This window comes from Sinocyclocheilus rhinocerous, unplaced genomic scaffold (genome assembly GCF_001515625.1).
Source record: "Sinocyclocheilus rhinocerous isolate Xijiao unplaced genomic scaffold, SAMN03320098_v1.1 scaffold1565, whole genome shotgun sequence".
NCBI lineage: Eukaryota > Metazoa > Chordata > Actinopteri > Cypriniformes > Cyprinidae > Sinocyclocheilus > Sinocyclocheilus rhinocerous.
In genome coordinates this window covers 385,556-406,602 of record NW_015655464.1, presented here as the reverse complement: position 1 = coordinate 406,602, position 21,047 = coordinate 385,556, and the positions used below count along the sequence as shown (strand labels likewise).

General features: G+C 33.8%; 5 protein-coding genes across 5 annotated transcripts; all 5 read left to right on the top strand.

The window, feature by feature from the left end:
* The first annotated feature begins 1,580 nt into the window (after window positions 1-1,580).
* On the top strand, window positions 1,581-3,001 carry LOC107718359 (C-X-C motif chemokine 10-like). The gene is made up of 4 exons (XM_016525405.1): window positions 1,581-1,662; window positions 2,191-2,317; window positions 2,495-2,605; window positions 2,716-3,001. The coding sequence occupies exons 1-4, from the start codon at window positions 1,596-1,598 to the stop codon at window positions 2,789-2,791; spliced, it is 381 nt and encodes a 126-aa protein (XP_016380891.1). The 5' UTR covers window positions 1,581-1,595; the 3' UTR covers window positions 2,792-3,001.
* A 2,155-nt stretch (window positions 3,002-5,156) lies between these two features.
* On the top strand, window positions 5,157-5,779 carry LOC107718351 (C-X-C motif chemokine 10-like). Its single transcript, XM_016525396.1, has 4 exons — window positions 5,157-5,248; window positions 5,351-5,477; window positions 5,562-5,654; window positions 5,767-5,779. The coding sequence occupies exons 1-4, from the start codon at window positions 5,191-5,193 to the stop codon at window positions 5,777-5,779; spliced, it is 291 nt and encodes a 96-aa protein (XP_016380882.1). The 5' UTR covers window positions 5,157-5,190.
* Window positions 5,780-10,613: 4,834 nt separating this feature from the next.
* Window positions 10,614-11,462, top strand: LOC107718360 (C-X-C motif chemokine 11-like). The gene is made up of 4 exons (XM_016525406.1): window positions 10,614-10,695; window positions 10,810-10,936; window positions 11,045-11,131; window positions 11,271-11,462. The coding sequence occupies exons 1-4, from the start codon at window positions 10,638-10,640 to the stop codon at window positions 11,281-11,283; spliced, it is 285 nt and encodes a 94-aa protein (XP_016380892.1). The 5' UTR covers window positions 10,614-10,637; the 3' UTR covers window positions 11,284-11,462.
* A 4,514-nt stretch (window positions 11,463-15,976) lies between these two features.
* LOC107718358 (C-X-C motif chemokine 11-like) lies at window positions 15,977-16,852 on the top strand. The gene is made up of 4 exons (XM_016525404.1): window positions 15,977-16,071; window positions 16,195-16,321; window positions 16,433-16,522; window positions 16,680-16,852. Exons 1-4 carry the CDS (start codon window positions 16,005-16,007, stop codon window positions 16,777-16,779), a joined length of 384 nt encoding a protein of 127 aa, XP_016380890.1. The 5' UTR covers window positions 15,977-16,004; the 3' UTR covers window positions 16,780-16,852.
* Window positions 16,853-19,402: 2,550 nt separating this feature from the next.
* cxcl11.4 (chemokine (C-X-C motif) ligand 11, duplicate 4) lies at window positions 19,403-20,303 on the top strand. The gene is made up of 4 exons (XM_016525403.1): window positions 19,403-19,500; window positions 19,641-19,767; window positions 19,883-19,972; window positions 20,139-20,303. Exons 1-4 carry the CDS (start codon window positions 19,443-19,445, stop codon window positions 20,167-20,169), a joined length of 306 nt encoding a protein of 101 aa, XP_016380889.1. The 5' UTR covers window positions 19,403-19,442; the 3' UTR covers window positions 20,170-20,303.
* Window positions 20,304-21,047: the final 744 nt, after the last annotated feature.

Here is a 21,047-nt window from a genome sequence, read left to right as displayed (position 1 = left end):
TTTGTTACACATATTTGTGCCTGGATCTTAATTACACTCATTCACTATTTGCAGCACCCTAATGTGAAGTGTACTGTAAATAAAGTTATATACATTTCGCACTTCTAAGCCAGGTCATTTCTAGAGTTATTTCAGAACAATTCTGCCCATTTCATCACTCACAAGTGAGAGTTCAGTTCAGTTCTTTAACCATCCACTCCCCCTCAATAACCTTGGCACAGGGGATGAGCTAAATTTCCCCTTATCTTCACCATGAAATAAGGAACAGAAATGAAAACAAAGAGGCCACAAAGAAATCAGCATTACATCTTATGACTGTGACCTTCTTTTGAGAAGTCTCAAATCTCACATTTTTATATTGTATCAATTTCCTTTCAGAAATTCAATGAATATAGAAAATTGAGTAAAAGCATACATTTTACTTCATGATTATGAGTACATATATCTGTTCTATTATTGATTAATCATTCCTCTTGTCCAAACACTGGACCTTGTTATTATTAATTAGACATCACATACAGTGTGTAATATCTCTGGATGTATGAAAAGCACTACTTCTTGCTGCAGTTGTGTTAGATATACAGTGTATTAAACAGATACATAACCAGAGGAAACAAAGCTTTCAGTTATAAGTCTTCAGTTTAATATTTTGGCTGTGTTTCAAGAAAATATATTTTTTTAAATCTGGGGCCGGTTGCATAAAAGGTTTAGACTAGTCTTACAAGTTAGTCATCAAATTTTTTTCTTTAAGACTGGTCATATGTATTTAATTCTGTTACATAAAAGCGTAGATTAGTCTACACTGAATCCCAAAAAAAACAAGACTGATTACCGCTTGGCTAATTGCTAGTTGGTCAAACTAGTTCTTAAAACACCATCTTAACACAGAGGCTAAGTTTATGCAACTGACCCCTGATCACTTCCTTTCCATAACATGCCACATGATTTGATCAGTCGTATCTGTAACACACACACCACTAATAATATCAGGTTTTGCTAAAAACATTTGTACATATGACCAATAAAACATAAGTCTTCTGTCCTCTATATAGTCAAGTTAAATTCAACCCAGTTAAATACATTCCTGTATGGAAAGTATGTGAAAAGAACTCTCTTGAGGAAATACAGTCTCTTCCCAAAAGGCAAACAAACTAAGTAAGCAATCATATGCTCAGAACGTTTTTATCATTCATTTGAGTTTGGTAAACATTAATGTTTTACCAGTACTAAGACCTTGTTAATACAACACTCACTTATAAATGATAAAAAACTTTATTCTGACTGGCAAAAAATGTATTCTTTCTTCTTGCTTAAAGCAAAAGAAAAAATTATTAATAATAATGAATTAATATTGTATTCTTTGTACTGTCTTTTTCTCTCCATAGACTAGGGACATTTAAATGCAGATAGACTTTCAAATGTCAAAACAAGTGGTCATTTCTGTTCCGTCCAGGCAAATTTATCCTCAAGGATGATGGATGTGTTGTTGAGAGCATTTCATTGGAAGATTGGAAAATGAAAGCAAGTCTGTGCTTTATAAGGAACGGACCGTATAAGAAGGAAACATTTCTCTGGAGCTGCCTGTGAGGGGAATCATGAATCAGGCTGTTCTCACACTGCTGTGTGCTCTGGTGTTTGGAGTGACTCTTACACACTCTGCAGGTGAGCTAAAACCTATTGTCTTTCATTACATTTGCATCATATATACACAGAATAATTAGTATAGCCTTTTAGTTACACACCGTTAAAAATGTAAGAAAATATTAAAACTTAAAAGATCATGTTTCAAAAAGTTAATGTTTCATAAATGAAATTATATGAACATACATGTATCAAAATATGACATTTCTAAACTTTAAATGGATCATAATGGATAATCTACAGCTGTCCTTATTGAAAAATAGTGTATCAGTTTATCAGTCATTGCACAAAAATATTTGACCACAGAATGCAGTGATTGTCCAATCAGAATTAAGTATTCTAAAGCCACCAGATATCATGTTTGTTGAGATTCTGTTAAGCATACAATATACATCATAACAAATATCTCTTAATTTGTGTGTTTGCGTGTTTTGGCATGAGGTTTATTTTCTGTCAATCCAATCAGTGACTACCGGCTTGGAACAATAGTTTTCCTGCTCTGGATCTGCTGTGTACATTAGTCCCTAAACTTATCATAATTGTGTTAAGGGCAAGCAGGGGGGCTATCACAACGCTGTTTATGCAGAGGCAGACTGCTGAAAGCAGTGAAGCCCAGATGGATTCGTGCAGTTGAATTGCTCCCACCAAGTCCCTCTTGCTCAAAGACGGAGATTATGTAAGTATGTATACGAGTAGGCTACTGTTACGTGATAATATTTATACATCTTTATTTCTTCTAGAGATTCATTTTTGCAATGTAGTTAATGAACATTGTAATTAAGAATTGCAAGTCCTCAATTGCAATTGCAGTGAAACGATTGCATTTGTTTCTGACCCCCCCTGCTGATCTTAGATTGACTGTGACTGGAAAAGGAAAGGGTAAAGGAAAGGAGGTTAACAGAATGTTAAAGGTGTGTTTGGATCCAAATAAGAGGCAAGGCCAGAGATTACTGAAGGGCAAATGGTGAGATATACACCACTGTTACACTACTACTTACTGAATGTATAACAACCAATTATAATGTATATATTTATGTATTATGTTGTGAGACTTAAATTCTGTGCCATTCCTAGGAGGCAAAACAAAAAGCAAAGGAACAGAGGAAGAAAAGAGAAGATTAAGAAGTCTGACAACAAGGATGATTATTGAAGTTATTCTATCTGTTATAATGCACAAGATTTCAAAGCCATTTAGCCATAAATGTATTCTTTGTGATTCTTTGTGATTTCTATGATGAAACTATAACTAACACTATCGTTTTGAGCTGAACACACTTTTTAACTTTTACTGAATAATTTTTATACAAACCTTTCTAATCCAGAGGAAATCTGTGTGTGATGTAGCCATGAAATAAAAATAATAGCCTACATGCTAATTTGGTGTTTTGTTTACTGAAGAATATGAGTATGAAGCAATAAATATGTTTTGATTACACAAGGATGAATCACAACGGACCTTGTCTGTTCAGTCTCCCAATAACTACTATAACAAAACATTTTTTGTTTTACAATTTAAAGTCCTCTCATTTCGCAGTCTATAGTCTATTGCTATCTACTGATAAAGATTTCAATTAACTGAAAAATTCATTACAAAAATACAGTTTTTGTCATGCTCATACTCATACAATGAAGAAATTGCATGTGAATTGAACCCTTTGCTGAGTAGTACATTCAACAGCTGAACTTTTCCGGCAGAATATTCAGCTTCTGCGGAAAAGACCTTCTTATCCTTATCCTTCTTAGAAATTCTTATCCTGCCGTTCACACAATGTGTGCATTTATGAGAAAAGACTATAGTTATCAGAAAGTGAAAGCACAAAAGGTCACTGTAACTGTCGTGTAACACAGTATGTAATTTTAGACTTAGAGAAAAGCAGTTGAAACCAAACCGATGGCACACGTTTATATCAGATGCTACCTGAAACCCAATCAGGGACTTTATTTGTTATAAAGTCTCTTTCATCCATTGTGAAGGGGGACCCATACTGCAGCAACACCTAGTCCACATACTCACAAAAATTCCATTGAGAACCATCCCCAGATAGCTTAGCAGAGGCAGTTATCCAGAGAAGGTTTGTGGTCAACACATTCTCACTACCAACTCGTCATTTTTTTTATTTTTTTATTGGTTTATTTAATAGGGACAAAACAAAACAGAAATACATGATGGAGAAGACATTGTTCATCCACCATGTCATATACTGACACTTGGTCAGGAACCTCTGGCATCAAACACAAACGTGACAGGCATGGGAATATCACCATGATGACATTACATATTGGAGTATTATTAAATACCTGTAAATAAATATTTATACAATATATACCTGTGATACTATAAATGAAAAGATACACATAATGGTGACATATACATTGACAACAAACAACAAAACAAAACAGAAATACATGATGGAGAAGACATTGTTCATCCACCATGTCATATACTGACACTTGGTCAGGAACCTCTGGCATCAAACACAAACGTGACTGAAAAAATATTTATACAATATATACCTGTGATTTTGTGGGTAGGTTTAGGGTATGAGTGGGGTTAGGTGCTCCAATATCTATGGAAGTATGAATATTTACACACTTTACATTTTTTATACTTATTTGTTAAATAAAAATGTATACTTTTACATATCCAAAGAATAATGCGTCATGATCTGACACATAAGGCAAACAACTGAAATCAATTAAGTACCCTGTACGTCGAAAAATAACGTCAAAGTGTTAAATAGTGACGCTGAGGGATCCTGACCAAGTGTCAATATATGACGAGTTGGGAGTGAGAACACCCTGGGCTGGTCCTCGAGGGACTGATCATCTGTGTGATGAGCAGAAGTCTGACATCTACTAGATCCATATTTAACTTATTTTAGGCCGGGCAAAAAGAAGAGGCAAAGCGGACAAAATTGCAGCACTTCTTTAATAAACAAAACAAAATGATAATCCAAACAGGATATATTTCACAGAAGGCAAACACTCATAACATTAGCGCTGAACATAAACAATAACTAATGAACAAAACAAGAAATAAGTGATTTTATATATACAGTATATATATATATATATATATATATGTGTGTGTGTATGTATGTATGCATGTATGTATATAGTATTTATAAACACAATAATACACAATCTGAGTTTATCAAAAGCCACTTTGTTTCTTATTACAATTATTATATTTCTCATATTATTTTACTTATTATATATTATTTTCTTATATAATTTTACATTTTCTATCTGATATGACATAAATGTAATATTGTCTACCTGTATGTGTGACACAAACCTCATGACACAGAACTTAAAACCCAAATAATATGATGAAAACTTCACTATTGTTACTGTTTATTTCCCAGAAACTGGGTAAGATATAGAAAGAGTAACTGGAACTCAGCCAGATCTTGTCTACCACTAGAGCATCAAACAGGGAAATCCCAGAATGTCTCTGCGATGTGTATAAAAAGATGTCAGTCAGCTCATTTACTCACATTTGGTCAGTCAAGTGGCTTAAGCTGAAGAGCATCAAGAGACTGAAAAATGAAGACTGTGGCCACTCTACTTGTTTTTGTCAGTTTGGCCATTGTTGCTATTGAAGGTATTGTTTTGCTTTTTTTATATATTTCACTAACTCAGCACAATCTGTTGCTTTGCTGTTTCAGAGTAATCATTTCCATCATTTATTTCTATCATCCTCCAGGGAAGCCCGGGATAGGAATCCAAAGATGTTTATGTCGTGGGGCTGGTCTCAAAATTGTGAGGCCAAAGCTGATAGAGAAAGTTGAAATTCACCCTATTAGTCCAACCTGTGGACATTTGGAAGTCGTGTAAGTACATGATTATTTAGAACTGAATTTAAGACATTATCAATCTATATTCTCTTTAAATAACCTGATGATGTGTCTGAACAGTGTAACGCTGAAGAATGGTGTAGGACGAAGATGCTTAAACCCAGAGTCATTGTTTACCAAGAATATCATTGAGAGGATTGCAAAAAAGACCAGGTGAGTCTTATCAATGACATTACAAATGATATCGAAGACTTGAGCTTCATTCATATGTTAAAAATGAAGAAAGGATAATGGAGTCATTTGTATTTATGTTTATTCTTTTTAGGAGTGCTCAGTAAAATGTGTGACGTGGTTCAACTGTGATTTCAAGTGTTGTGGCCACTGTGGACCCTGTCATTAAAAAGCTTTATTGATTCTTTCATGTATTACAATACAGTATTTTATATATTATATTTACACATTATGAGTAGTTTAATTTATTTTATTTTTTTTTAAATGTTGTATGTTCTTCTGTTTGTATCTGTTGTTTAATGTCAGTGGAAAGTATCAAATAAAATCTTGTAAAGGTTTCATAATTTTTTGCGTTGATGGTCATTGTTATGGGTTCCTGAAGAAATATTAGTTATGTTACATGCCTCAGTGTGTGCGAAAAGTAAACAGGAGATCAGGAAAGAACACATGGAGACACAAAGCCATTGTCTGGTCAGCAGCAGCCAATTCCTTTTTTCTTCTTCTTCATATTATGTAACACCTGGAAATACTTGGTTACTTCAAAGTGATTTACACATAACTGAAATAATCTTGAATTTAGCTTTATTTAGAAAAATAGTAAGAATATAAGTACGATAAAAAGTCATATTTATATAACATCACCCTAAAACCAAAGTTAACGCAACAAAACACAATACAAAACAACAAGGGAAACTGAAAAGTCCATATATTGATGTAAAGGAAAATATCTCAAGACCACAAAAGCAAGGGTGAACACAGAACTATCAAATTTCTCATGTCACAATGGTACAACCAATGCCATAGTTAGTAAGGGGACAATAAGTTTTCACTTGAGTCCAGGGTGCGAACTACGGGGGAGCTAGGGTGAGCTTGGCTCCCCTTAATAAGACATGGGCTCCCCTGAAAACGGGATTTGTGAAATTTTGGGGGGTCTCAAAAAATATTGACAATGTGTTATTTTGACGTGCAATTTTAGTTTTGTGTAATGTGATCATCCTGGATTATTATGTGTAAAATTGCAAAAATATCATTCATTCATGCATGACGGCAATTTAAACCTAATTCACTTCAATAAAGATAACATGCTATTCTTGTCATGAGCATCAAGGTGTGGGGGCGCTGCGGTGCAAATTCCACTCATGTTTAGTACATGTTAACTCAAAGACTGTCTTTACATTTATTTTGAAAGATGAAGCTCGCGATTATGGTAAGGGGCGTTACATTTCCGACGAGTGCTTGGGTCAGCTGGCCAATCAGAGCAGACTGCGCTTGTCGGAAGGAGGGACTTTGTAGAAAACGAAGCGTTTGAGAGAGGCGGAGCATAGAGGACCAACAATAATGTACACTATTTGAAAAATAATGTGTTTTTTGAACATTAAAGCATGTCAACATATTCTGTTACACCAAATACACCAAATAATGATCTTTAAAAAAAGCATCATATGACCCCTTTAAGGAAATATTTCCCCTCCGCTCCGCTCACATGCTCTGGTCACGTCCTCACAACGTGCCAGTTTGGTCGTTGGGACTCACCACGTTCCAGCGACGCACCACTATAACGTCGCCACGACAAATATGGGAATCACAAAGTTATGTCACTGGAACGTTATTTGGTACGTCGCTGCGACCAATATGTAGATAGAATAGAATAGAATAATTTTCTTCCCGACCCGACCGTTCCGCTAAATTTAGATCTCGTTTCCAGAATCTCACATTTAAATTTCCGCTACTGAAAGAAAGAGAGATAGGCTAACAAATAAAAGTGTAGTCTGCACAAAATTGTAGGCTATGTTATTTTATTCGTCTTGTCAAGAGTCCTGAATTTATTGACTTTGACTTGAATTTATATGAATTATCTTAAGACACAAAATTCGTTATGCAACACAGTAGGAAATAAAGTGTCAGAGAAAATAAAAATGTTTTTTATTCGTCTTGTCAGGATACAATTCGTTTAACATTTACAACACAATAGGAAAAAGTATCGCAAAGAGAAAAAATAAAAATGTAGGTTGTACAAAAATAGCCTATTAGCTATTTTTCTGTAAACACAGTAGGAAAGTCGCAGAGAAAAATAATAAATACGACATCTGTGATTTAAAATTATAGGCTACACTGTAAAATCCAATAGTTTACCTTACTTAGATTTAATTAGTTATCTTTACTTAGTTGTTATACTTACTAGGTTTTATTAAGTTACAGCTACTTTCAAGGCAAATAAAACAATTTACTTACTGTTTTGAGTGACACTTACTTAAGTAGCCACAATAGCCACAAAGGAACCAATGACATTAATAAAGCAGTGAGAGGCAGCAGTGCACTAATATGTGCAACATAACAATACAACTGAAATATTTGAGAGAACATCAAATAAGCTAAATTGATGTTGATTTTCCTAAAATGTGTTTTTTTAAATTTATTTACCATTATAGTGATTAGCGTTCCCTTTGGTTGGGCACTTTGAACTTGGTTTATGTTACTATAATTTACTTCTTGTTAATGTAACAATGCATTATGAAGTCAGTTATTTGATTTCAAAGGAAGAAAAGTAATAAATAGGTTGCTTTTAGAAAGCGACTTATCTTCCAATTAAAGCATTAGTGCATTTATTGTGTGTGTTTATTAATAAACTTTATCAAGTTTATTTTTTCATAAATACCCTGAAATGCTTTTATTTGGGTTTATATAATTCTTAAATAGGGTGTGGTAATATGCAAAAGTCACACACAGACTTAAACATTCAGCACGTGAACCACAACAATGGTAACAATTCAATTTCATTTATTTTCATTAATTGTAACAATAACCATTTTATTTGCTCTTTTTGTTGTGCTACTACTGACACAAGACTGCAAATAAAATTGTCAAATAAAATCAACAACTGTAAAACAAAGCAACTGTATAATTTATTCATACCGCAATGCACTCTGGGAGTCAGTGAGTAGCTATACTAAGTCATGAGTAAACCTAAATGAAAGGATCAAGTACCCCCTACAGTTCTTTTTTAGTTACTAGAACTCTTGTGTAAGTAAACTATACTAACTAAGCATCTGTCAGTACAACATACTATTCCTATTTCACTTTACTTAGTTTTTTCAAGGCAATCGGTTTGCATGCTTTTTTTAAGTAAGCCCAACTAATTAGATATTACAGTGCATGTTATTCGCAATTATGTGTTGTGGCTGGGTTGTTATAGGTCTGCGTGACTCTCGATGTCTTAGGCCTAATTGAACGGAGGAATTATGGTATTCTTCTGTAGCCTGACGGCGAGTAAATTTAACGGTTGTTCATGTGAACTCAAAGACAGCCTGATGGGTGGCTGTTTGTTGTTTCACCTATCAATTCGTGTCGATAAAGTATAACAGGGTAAATCCTGTATAGTGATTTATCCTATATAGTGCTTGCATAAAGCAAGTAGTGCATACACTTGTAGTTGTTATGTATCTTTGTAAGTCATTACAAAGATGTCACAGGGAAACCACAGGGAAATTCACCAGTCACAGGGAAACCACAAAAATGACCTGCCACTCAAAGAAGACAATCCAAATTCAGGACCTACAGGGTCGTTCACACAGAACACACTTTTAAAACACATGATGAATCACAGTGAAATGAAAAAAAAAAAGCAAAACTGTTTTTAAAAGTTCAACTTCTTTTAACATCACACAATGTCTTAAATAGTTAATTAGTCATATTAGAGTTAGTTAATTAGAGTTAGTTAGTCATACAACTTTTTAATTTAAGACTGGTCATAACTTTTTTAAATCAGTTACATGAAAATGTATATTGGTCTAATTTGAATCCTAAAAGTATCCCTTGGCTAACTGTTAGTGAGAAGCCATTTCACTCATAGATACATAACAAGAGGGAAGAAAAATTGTCACAATATCCATTTCACGCAGACTTTAAGACACAGTCTTAACATAATGGAAAATGTATGGCAAATTTGGCAAATCTGTATGAATTTGTACAATTTGCCAAACGAGAGTTGAAATGTTTAGAAAGCCCATAAAAAAGCAGCACAGTAGAAGGTAAAAAAAAAATAGACTATTTATGTCATAAGTGTCTAGTAACCAACAAAGCTGATGGAGTATACAGTATGAATGATGTAAGCAGAGTTTTATATATATGTTAATCATACTAAACAGCAAGTAGATGATGTAATACAAACGTAAAGTTTATCAATCAGCACTAAATATAATGCTAGACGTATACATACACTTAACCGACATGTTCACAACATTTTTTATTTGTGTGTTGGTCTTCTGCTTCTGCATTAGAAATGCAACAAAAAACATCCAAGTAAACCTTTCGTTCAGGACATCAGTATCAGCATGAGTTGGCAAAATGTTTTTCCCCCGTCATAAGTGTGAGCTTCTTTTTAAGACTCGATTTCAGATACAGAGGTACTGAAAACTGATCACTGAAAAAAACAGAAGTGTGGTTCATGTTTGACGTGATGTCACTGATTTTCATCATCACAATATTGTTCATTTCATAATCCAAAAGTTTGAGATTATTATCGCAATTGAAACATTTGAATAATTTATGCACATGGAGTTGAACACCTTTAATAGTTTGCTGTTAATTTGTCTGATTTATAATTAAGCACTATTGTCAGTATAATGGATGCTTTAGCACTTGTGCAGGGATGTTACATTTGGTCCCTACATTTATCTTGGGCATTTACCTCGAGTCTTTGAAAGAATTTACACCAACTTCCAAAATTGTAGTAAAACTAATTACAATTCTTCTTCACTGGCGAGCATAATCATTACACTAAACAACACGAGGCAAAGTCAAAGCATTTCAAAGAAATGGGAAATCAAAACTGATGTGCTTGTGAAATTGAAACTGGGAACTGTGACCATGCTGTAAATCCCTGATCTTCTGACGGCTATATAAGCACTGTAGCTGAACATCTCTGGTAATAACAGTCTTAGACAATCATCAACACTTTAAAAAATAATGAAGACTGACACATTTTTTGTTTTTCTTGCCTGTCTGCTTGCAACAGAAGTACAAGGTGAGTGTTGCCTATTAAGACCTATAATTTAATATATATTATACTGTATCTCTTATACATATTAGTTTATTACCATGCTGTTCTGCAGCTAATAAAGGGTCATCTTTCTTCCAGGGCAGAACAAGTTTCACAAAGGCAGGTGCTTCTGTGCTGCCAAAGGAGTGGATGTGGTTTTACTGAAGAACATTGAGAAGTTTGAAATCATCCCTCCAAGTCCGTCTTGTGGAAAACAGGAGATTATGTAAGGACAAAAACAATGGTTTTATACAGATATTTACACATTAATGATCACGCTGCTATCTTAACACTCTTGAACACCTTCAGCTCATCTTTCCTTTTTTATTTCCAGCGTCACTCTTAAGAGCGCAGAGCGGAAATGCATGAATCCAGAATCTAAATTCACCCAGAATTTAATCAAGAGGGCTCTTGAAAAGATGTGAGTGTAACCATTTTTGCCGTCTGCTTGACCTACTGGCAATTTCTTAAATGAACAATTACTGTATATATATATAAAAAAACAATTTGAATATTTAAAAATAATATCTAATTAACTGATCTATTTCTGATCTTTACAGGGCCCACCAGTAGATGCACAGTATGATTCCGGATTAGCTGCTGTGTTATAACGCCACTGAAGAACATGCTGATACCCATAAAATCAGACGCTATATGACCTCTACTGTAGTTGACAGTTTGCATGCATTGCATGAGTTTGACTAGAAAGCATATGTATAAACTGTTGAGTAGTGTAAATATTTTCTGGTTAACTGTTGCAACTGACTGTGTAGTAATTATTTAAAAAAAAAAGATTATTTTTTTCATTTTGTGTATATTCTTGTTTTATGTTCATAAAACTAATAAACACTGTTGTTGCTGTTATACAATCCACTTATGATGTTTATTATTTATTTATTATCCATCTGTGTCCGCTATCAAAAAATAAATAAATAAATAAAATCTTCCATAAATGAATGGTCTTTGTCAGGGGCAGCATTTATGTATGGCAATGTATGGCAGTTGCCATACCCTAGCATTCAGATTTCAGACAAAACATCATGATGATGCTCATTAAAGATAATCCAGAAAGCAGAACAGACCTGAACATTGCTAGGTCGAGGTTCCTAATAGTGACAATTCATGCACTGTTGCCAACTCTCGCAAGACAAATAAGCAACCGCAGCTTCAAAAACGTGCCCAAAACAAGCCCAATATTATTTAATTATTATTATCATCAATATTGTTTATTATCAATTATTTATTACCAAAAAATGAGCCTGCAACAAATTAAACTGAAACCACTCTTTTACTTGAAAAGCAAAAATAGAAGTTATTTTACAAAAATCAGCAAACGGCAATAAAGCGGGAGGTATGCACTATCCACTCATCTCCAATCACCTGTGAGCAGAATAGGATTGGAGAGATGGAAAAGGAGAAAAAGACAAGAGCTTTAAGGGGAAGCTGTAACACATCCACATGTTTATAGCCTAACTTGCTTCAATTATCACGCGCCTTTTTGATTAGCTCCCACCTCACTGCTACCCACTTATGCAATAAAACAAAAGACATTTATTTTTATATTTAATGCTGTTCACTGTATTTTATTTAATAGTGCATCATGCACTTAGGTAATGTGGGTTTATCATTCAGGAATGTTGTCGTTGTGGCCGCAGGGAATTCTGCCATACTCTATAGGTTTTTGTGAAAAGCCGCCACTGGTCTCTGTTAATTCTTAGGGCAAAAACTGAATTACCCAGTTTTGTACTTGTTGCCAATACAGGGTAAGATAATTTAACATATTATAGCATAAAGGACAAGGATGCATCTTCAAGGGATGGAAACATTCTCTAATTTAGATTTTAAAGCAACTGATAATCAAAGGAGGCTATCTTGGCCCACTAGGTTAAGATGACCTTGTACTTGGAACAAGTAGCCTCTTGAGGTAAACTTATCCCAACTGTCAGATTTTTGGAGAACATGCACAAAATATGTATTTGTTTAAATAAATTAATGTATTCATTCATTCATTCATTTTTCATGTGTAAATATATTTCAAAGTGACACATCTGGATTACATATGATTCCATGAATCATAAACAGGCCTATATTTTCAAATATACTGAAGTGATGTCATAATAGCTGTCAACTGAATTCAGAATGATTGATTCTAATGTATACATTAATAGAATTATTAAAATAAATAATAACTGAATGAATTAATTCATTCAGAATGAATAAATGAATTCTAACATTTAAGAATTAGAAAGAGCTTTATTGCCAAGTACACAAGGAATTTGTCTTGGTGACAGGAGCCTCCAGTTAAATTAAGGTAATAAAATGAAACATAACACTAATAATAAATAGAGAAGATTAGTCTAGAGCAGATTAGAAAAGATATAGAATAGTGAATAGACAATACATTTAAAATATAATACTACTGTAATAAAATGTACAGTTTTGAGATGTCATGTACAGTCCTGAGATGTGTTATGTATTGTTCAGGTGGAATAGCTTGAGGGAAAAAGCTGTTTTTTTCTGCTCTGTAGTGCCTGCCAGATGTTCAAAGAGGAAGTGGGCTGAATGTGAGGGGTCCAAAGTGATTTTTCTATTTATTATATGACATAATAAAAAGAGCAGAAACAACTGGGGGCTTCTGTCCAAAACCTTACCCTGTCTACCTTATTACTAAAGACTGTCCAGCTGTCCCAGACAACGTAGATTAGCTTTAAAGCTTAAAATGGCACTGTTACAGCTATTTGAGAGTCTGAGGGTTTTCTGAAGAGTCAGTACTTACAATTCCAAAGTAAGAAGACAACGAATACAAGTGTTCATATATTGAGTTTGAGGAAAACTAACTCCCCAACAAGACAAAATATGGATCGACCTCATCTTATTATTAAAAAATGGTTTAATAGACAGTGCATAAAGTGTATTATTTCATAACTCAGATAATGAAAAAGTCTATAATAAAAAAGTAACTTTGTATATTATATTGTGCATGCATAATCATTCTAATTTTTTTTCAATAATATGTAGCAGTTGAAGTGGCATTTCCAGATTTCTCAAAAAGTTTCAGTTTTCATTTTTATTTTTTTTTTTCAGTTTTGCTTTCATTTTTTATAATTGTCATTAGCTGACTTCAACATAATGTCTGGTTAAGATTCTATATAAAGAAAGAGGCAGTGAAAACATTTGATGATATTCCAGTGAAAAGAGAAGTTTTCTCTAATGACCTGATTTGTGGTTTGTTTATGTCTTAAACTCTTTGGTTTTTCAACATCTGAACTCTAATTAGTCACTGAATTTCATCATTAGAAAATTTAAATATTTAATAAGCTGCAAACAAACATTACTTGCTTTACATTAAGTGTTGTACATGCCATAAAAATATATGGCATAACCCAGACATTTTTTGTCTGGAAACTTTTGCTAAAGGTTTGGTTTTTGCCAGCTTATCCTCAAATTATCTCAAATTAAAAAACAACTCAGGAATGCTTAGAGAATAACTATACAATCATTTATACTGGACAAATAACACACACATTTATGGCCAGTATTTATGTCAGCATCTTTTTACATCAGGTGTCACAAATGTTGTTTAGACAGGCTTGAAAATAAAGAGGCAGTGAAAACAACTGACCATCTTCCACAGAAAATACATGTTTTGTCCCACATCCTTGTTTGTGGTTTCTCAATGCCTTCACAAATAAATTCAACATCCACAAGCACACCAGCAAAACCAGAAGATCCCAGCCACACTTTGTGATGATGGAGATGGGTCATTATTATTTTTTTCATTTCACAGTCCAAAAATGACTGTATAGAACTTGCGTTGAATAGGTAAATGTAAATATTTGTAAATTTGATCAACTTGCTAAAAAACGTTTTGGCTAGTATATCACATGCTAAATGTAACATAATGATCAAGTACATTTAATGAAGTAAAATACGTTCACTGGCAGTCATCATAGAGTCAATACAGTGTTCACATTACAACCTAACCACGAGCACTACTCTTCAGAAATGTTAACCACAAAAGCTACAACATAACAGAAACTTTTTTTTTAAATGTAGAACATAACAGTATTAAACACTAACATGTCAAAAAAACATAAAATAACAGAAATTGACAGAAATTTGAGTTTATATACAATATTAAATAGATGTAATGATTAACATTATTATGTCAATATAACTTTACATAAAGGTTCAAGTAAATCAATAAATTTGATTTTTTTTAAATTTGCAATTATGCTTTTATTTAAGTTGTGGCAATAGATCCATTCAATTTCTTTAAGAGTAAGCTTAGAGGCATTTTCATTTTTTCATTGGTGGTTAGTGGCTTGGCTGAACTATAGTGTTAAAAAACCTTTCGGTTACTACATTGAAAATTTACTTTAATGATGACCCACAGCTAATACTCTGCCGCTAAGCAAGGTTGGGTCTTTTTAGGACTTGAATGGGAGACCTCTTTAGGAAAACTACCCTGCAAGAAAAAAAAATTTGATAATGTCCAAGCAGATAGGGATGTTGGTGGTTGAAGAGAGAGGGTGATTAAGAATGATTTTAAAACTTGATTTTCGAGTAAGCTGATACAGTACATACAGTTAGTAATCAGTCATAAATGAAACAAACTACAACTTCAAAGTGTAGCTATAAACTACTAAATCAGCAGGATTCAGCCAGATTGAATGCATAGAAATTGTTGGGTGCTACTTGGGTGTATCTGTGTGTTTTACCTGCACAGTCTCTTTTCTTTCAAACAATGGTTCATTAGCATTAAAATAATTGCAAAAGATTGTGTTAATAAGTAGGTTTAATGTGCATTTTCTATATTTCTGTGTATTGTTCATTTATTTATACACAAAATGAATAAAACAGATGGTCATGTATTTAAAAACAGACAATAAAAGGCATCAAATTCAATCAATTGAAATGTTTACAAAATATCTGAAATGCCCCAAGAGTTTTTCACTTTCATGTTTTAGCCTAACGTCTAGTAGTACTCCTACCAAATCATAATTCGCGCAAATATTCCAGTCTAATTAAGCAATATTTCCTTCCTCATTCGTGGAAAGTTACACTCAAGGTGCTCTAAATCAAGGCTTCTCTCCATAAGGGTTAAGGACAGTGCTTCCGAGAAATCGCAATAAAAAGAGAAAAAAGAGAGGAAGATGGAGTATTGAAACCTAAAAATGGGAACTAAAACTAAGGGGAAAGCCCTGATCCTACAGTATTTAAATGAACTCCTGAAGTCCTTCAGTCATAATCTCACTGACCCAGACATAACACAAGCACAGTTCATCGAGAACATGAAGACAATGAAGACTATTGCAGCTTTTGTTCTTCTCGCCTGCCTGATCGCTGTAGGGGTAAAAGGTGAGTTTGAGCTCTGAGAATCGCAGATCAAGAGCCTCGGCATATCTTTAGAATGTACATTTGTTTATGGTAATGTTTTGCAGTTAATAGACTCTAATGAAATATATGACATTTCTCTTCCAGGACAGGACAGGTCTTCAAAGGGCAGGTGCTTCTGTGCAGACAAAGGTGCAAACATGGTTTTAGTGAGGAACATTGAGAAAGTTGAAATCATCCCTCCAAGTCCATCTTGTCGCAAACATGAGATTATGTAAGCATAGCCTACATTTGTATACATTGATTCATTTTCATTTTCAATTAATTCATCAACTGTAAAACAATCACGAGTAAGACTTGGCTTATTGTTTTTGTTCTTTCATAGTGTGACTCTGAAGAATGGTGCAGGACGGAAATGCATGAATCCAGAGTCAAAATTCACTCAAAATGTCATCATAAAGGCTATTGAAAAGAGGTGAGAATGTCTGCTTTAAGTATATTACTCATGCTTCACATTCATATTCAATGCAAAGATGTAGATTTGTGTGGCAGAGAGAGACACGTGGTAATAAAAAAAATGAATTAATTAATGGGAAAATAAACTAAATTTAAATGATTTCTGATCTTCACAGGAGCCAGCAGACTGTGCCACACACTACAACTGTCTCTGTGCCTCTGAAGAACACCATGACATCATCATCAGCACCAACATCCTTCAAATCACTTCACTGACTTAAGATGTATTAATATTCTGCCTATGTTGGAGTTCAATTTAGAAAAAAACTAAATATTTCCTGATGTCTAAGCTGATTCAATTATTTTTATGTGACCACTGGGTTGTTTTCACAAACATATTTTAATAGAACCACTGAACAATGTGTCATATGTACAGTCTTATAATTTTTTGCTGTATGATTGTATTTTCATTGTCCACAAAGTTGTGTCAAATAAAGCTTTTTTTTATCTATGAATTACATCTTCTGACCTTTCAGAGTAGTTCTTGCATTCTGACATTCTGAGTGAAAATGCATCTCCATTTACAAAAAGCAATAGTCCCATTGGTATGTAAAACACGAGGTCTGAGATGGGGGAACTCAATAAAGCTTTAAAGATTGCAACTATTTTAAACAAGTGTCTCAGTTATAAGCAGCTATTTTTGACTGATCTGGCTAGCAGAAAGACTTTTGCCAGTGCAAACTAAAGTAGATTGCCACTGCACTGGATAAATCAATCAACTGAAAAGGACATGCAAGCTACATTTCCATCCCACATAATGAATTAAAACAAATTCTAGACAACTACTTCTAACTGTGATCAGAAGAAGCTGTTAAAAATAAAAATAAACCTTAAACGTGGGAACTTCCGCTCTAACTATTGTTAGTTGCCTCGTCATTAATGGAACAAAGAGTTTAAACAAATGAGTCTCTCTTGAAAAAGGAAGAGAGGGGGTGGTCACTCATTCTCTGCTCTATTCTGCAAACAGATCATCGTCAGTCATTTGAAATTTTATATCTGACAGTTTACATTTCATCATGTAGAATGTGATGAGAGTGAATACTACAAATCAACACTAATGAAGCAATTAGTGTTCACTGTTATTTTTTCATTGTATACAGCAGACATTGAGACCCCATACCAATAATCAATCAATCTATCTATCTATCTATCTATCTATCTATCTGTGACGAGTGGGGACGGGGCCGAGTGCCATGGGAACGGAGCTCTCGGCCCCGCCCCCACTCGTCACACTATCTATCTATATTCTCTACTATATTGATATGCCTGAAAAACAGCTGTGTTTATACCAGTTATACTACTCTTATACAAGTTTTTCCCATACTGAAGTAATTTGTGCATGTCAGCATTTCAAAATTTCAAAAGATCACTGTTTTTATCAGAGACTTTAAAATAGAACATGCAATGTAAAGTAAAAGGGTAGTGAGAGCCACTAACCACTGACTTCTATTAAGCTCTATTTTTAAAAGAAATGTTGGTCTGTGTACTAGTTTGTGGTTTACATCACCACACTGTGATTCAGCTGTCTGCACAAGACCACAGGCTGATATTCAGAACAACAACAGCACAATGTAAATATGAAAATAAGGAATTATTATTGAGTGACGTATATTTTAGATACAATATTGTCAGTTACTTTTGATTATTATTCATCAGCTAAGACAAATAGTTTGAAACTAAGCCACAGCAGATTCAAATGTCACAGGAATATTTCTAGCATTTCTTTCTGAATTGGGCATATACCCTCATCAAAAACATGTCCCCATATTTTGATACTTTTTTTCATACTATTGGATGGATATAAATGGTCTTTGCCTGTAGAGCAGAATCATTCACAAGCTGCATGCGCAATAAAGAGCTGCTTCATAGCTAACAATGCTGGAAGTTTTGTTTCCTACAAAAGATTCTCGGTAAAAATTCACCTCATCCTGCCACTCATATAAAACATCCCGTTACTAACAATCTCAGACCTTTTTGCAAACCCATTTGACCGACTGATTCAATCACCATCTGGCATCTAAGTTCGGATTCAAAACAGCTGATAGAAAACACACATTACATAATTGTTCATGTACATCATTCAAAATGATTCTTAGGTTGGTATACAGTCATCTCCATTGTCAGACAAGGGTTTCAGTAATATTTTACTAGAGCACAGCAGCATTTCAATGGGGCTTGTGCAACAGTAAAAAAGGTCCAGCTATGCCCTTGGTTGTTGAATGATTCGGTTGAGTAAATGATTAACTGACTCACTCAATCACACTTGTTTTGTACCTGAATGTAGTGTTTTTTTAACAAATCTATTGAAAATGGTTCAAACCTGCATAAAGAGTCACCGGAAGTCCCCACTACTAATACACAGACTGTCTGTAAATCCATAATTAAAATGTGTATTAAATGACACAATGATTTTTTTTTTTTTTTAATGTTTTAATGGCCTAATGCTTTTCATTGCAATAATAGTGAAATATTGCAATTATAGTCTATTAGACTATAATTGCAATATTACATTATTATTGCAACGAAAAGCATTAAAACATTAAAAAACATAATCATTGTGTCATTTAATACACATTATTATTATGATTATCATGCAATGTAATTGCAATTTTATTGTAATTATAGTCTAATATTGACAAAAGAAAATGATCATTTGAATGATTCCTTCCTCATTCTTGGAAAGGTCAAGACTGCATGAAAAGAAAGTGTTTCTGGGAAACTAGACAAGTACAGATGCTGGACTATAGAAACAAAAACTGAAAAAAAAATCTCAGGGAGGGAAAATCCCTTATAAAAACATAAAAATAAAGCAGCTGAACTTAATCATCCACAACTTCATTAACCAGCCATTAGGGAGGTGAAAACAGAAGATCAACATTATGAAAATCATTACAGCTGTGGTTATTCTAGGCTGCCTGCTTGTTGTAGAGGTGAAAGGTGAGTTTGATCTCTGAACTTTGCAGATTGAAGAAATGCAAATATTCAAGTTTTTGATGTTTTGCATTTATATTGTGAAACCTTTTTTGCATGGCAGGCTGTTGTAGATAATGGTAAAATGCTCTGTTTTTCTCTTCCAGGCCAGGCTAGAGCTCCAAAGGGCAGGTGTTTTTGTGCTGGCAAAGGTGTGAACATGGTTCCTCCAAAACTGATTGAGAAGGTTGAAATCATACCACCAAGTCCCTCTTGTAAAACCCAGGAGATTGTGTGAGCACATACCGTTATTTACATAAATATTCTCTAAATATTGTACATCTCTGTTTAAATATGTTGAATGACATAAATAATCATGCAGCTTATTTTGTCTTGTGTTTTTCTGTAGTGTTACTCTGAAAAATAGTACAGAGCAGAAATGCTTGAATCCAGAATCTAAATTCACGCAGAAATACATCATGAAGGCTGTTGAAAAGAGGTTAGTATAACCCTTTAATATTTTTTATTTTATATTTTGTTTATACTTGATCTCCACAACTTATAAAAGAAGACCTGCAGAGTGAGAAATACAATGTGAATACTTCTCTTGTTTATACTTAATAAGCAGAGAAGACTCACTATCAACTGTTTCTGATTATTTTTAGGAGCCTGCAGAAGAAATATGAATCCATATGAGCAATTGTTAAGTGAAGAACATATGATATTTGCAGCCTACAATCAGTAGCCAACATCCTTATGACCAATCTTGAACTGAAATTTATATTGTAATGTAAATCTTCTGATAAATATGATCACTAATCACTGTTGTACATTTTAAAATAGTAATGCAAAACATGCCTGATTACAGTTTAATATTTACAGTCATGCAAAATAAAGCTTTGTGACATTGCAGTATTGTTTTTTTTTTGTACTTATTGTCATTTTATGGAGCATAAATTAAAAATAAACAAAAATAAAAACATGTACATACATTTATATTTAGGCATTTAGCAGACGCTTTTATCCAAAGCGACTTACAAATGAGGACACGGGAAGCAATCAAAATCAACAAGAGAGCAATGATATGCAAGTGCTATAACAAGTCTCAGTTAGCTTAATGCAGTACACAAGGTTTTTTGTTTTTTTTAAATCATATAATAAATAAAAAGAAAACAGATAGAATAGAAAAAGAATAGAGCAAGCTAGTGTTAGAGGCCTTTTTTGCTTTTGTTAATTGCATAATAAATAAAAAGAAAACAAATAGAATACAAAAAGATTAGAGACGTTAGTGTTTTGTTTTTTGTTTTTCTAAAGAAAACAAGCAGTAAATGAATAGAGTGCAAGTCTAGTGAAAAAGTCTGTGAAAGTGATTTTGTGCCTCTTTGGGATGGCACAATAAAGCAACGTTCACTTGCAGAACGCACGCTTCTAGAGGGCACATAAGTTTGAAGTAATGAATTTAGGTAAAGGGGTGCAGAGCCAGTGGTGGTTTTGTAGGCAAACATTAATGCCTTGAATTTTATGCGAGCAGCTATTGGTAGCCAGTGCAAATTGATAAACAGAGGTGTGACGTG

What these genes read in the sequence shown, in the direction of transcription:
- LOC107718359 (XM_016525405.1), top strand. Translation starts at nt 1,596, where the DNA reads ATGAATCAGGCTGTTCTCACACTGCTGTGTGCTCTGGTGTTTGGAGTG. An exon ending in GACTCTTACACACTCTGCAG is followed by an intron (nt 1,663 to 2,190) that starts GTGAGCTAAAAC and finishes AATTGTGTTAAG; the next exon opens with GGCAAGCAGGGGGGCTATCA. An exon ending in TGCTCAAAGACGGAGATTAT is followed by an intron (nt 2,318 to 2,494) that starts GTAAGTATGTAT and finishes TGCTGATCTTAG; the next exon opens with ATTGACTGTGACTGGAAAAG.
- LOC107718351 (XM_016525396.1), top strand. Translation starts at nt 5,191, where the DNA reads ATGAAGACTGTGGCCACTCTACTTGTTTTTGTCAGTTTGGCCATTGTT. An exon ending in GGCCATTGTTGCTATTGAAG is followed by an intron (nt 5,249 to 5,350) that starts GTATTGTTTTGC and finishes ATCATCCTCCAG; the next exon opens with GGAAGCCCGGGATAGGAATC. An exon ending in TGTGGACATTTGGAAGTCGT is followed by an intron (nt 5,478 to 5,561) that starts GTAAGTACATGA and finishes GTGTCTGAACAG; the next exon opens with TGTAACGCTGAAGAATGGTG.
- LOC107718360 (XM_016525406.1), top strand. Translation starts at nt 10,638, where the DNA reads ATGAAGACTGACACATTTTTTGTTTTTCTTGCCTGTCTGCTTGCAACA. An exon ending in GCTTGCAACAGAAGTACAAG is followed by an intron (nt 10,696 to 10,809) that starts GTGAGTGTTGCC and finishes TCTTTCTTCCAG; the next exon opens with GGCAGAACAAGTTTCACAAA. An exon ending in TGTGGAAAACAGGAGATTAT is followed by an intron (nt 10,937 to 11,044) that starts GTAAGGACAAAA and finishes TTTTATTTCCAG; the next exon opens with CGTCACTCTTAAGAGCGCAG.
- LOC107718358 (XM_016525404.1), top strand. Translation starts at nt 16,005, where the DNA reads ATGAAGACAATGAAGACTATTGCAGCTTTTGTTCTTCTCGCCTGCCTG. An exon ending in TGTCGCAAACATGAGATTAT is followed by an intron (nt 16,322 to 16,432) that starts GTAAGCATAGCC and finishes GTTCTTTCATAG; the next exon opens with TGTGACTCTGAAGAATGGTG. An exon ending in ATAAAGGCTATTGAAAAGAG is followed by an intron (nt 16,523 to 16,679) that starts GTGAGAATGTCT and finishes TGATCTTCACAG; the next exon opens with GAGCCAGCAGACTGTGCCAC.
- cxcl11.4 (XM_016525403.1), top strand. Translation starts at nt 19,443, where the DNA reads ATGAAAATCATTACAGCTGTGGTTATTCTAGGCTGCCTGCTTGTTGTA. An exon ending in TGTAAAACCCAGGAGATTGT is followed by an intron (nt 19,768 to 19,882) that starts GTGAGCACATAC and finishes GTTTTTCTGTAG; the next exon opens with TGTTACTCTGAAAAATAGTA. An exon ending in ATGAAGGCTGTTGAAAAGAG is followed by an intron (nt 19,973 to 20,138) that starts GTTAGTATAACC and finishes GATTATTTTTAG; the next exon opens with GAGCCTGCAGAAGAAATATG.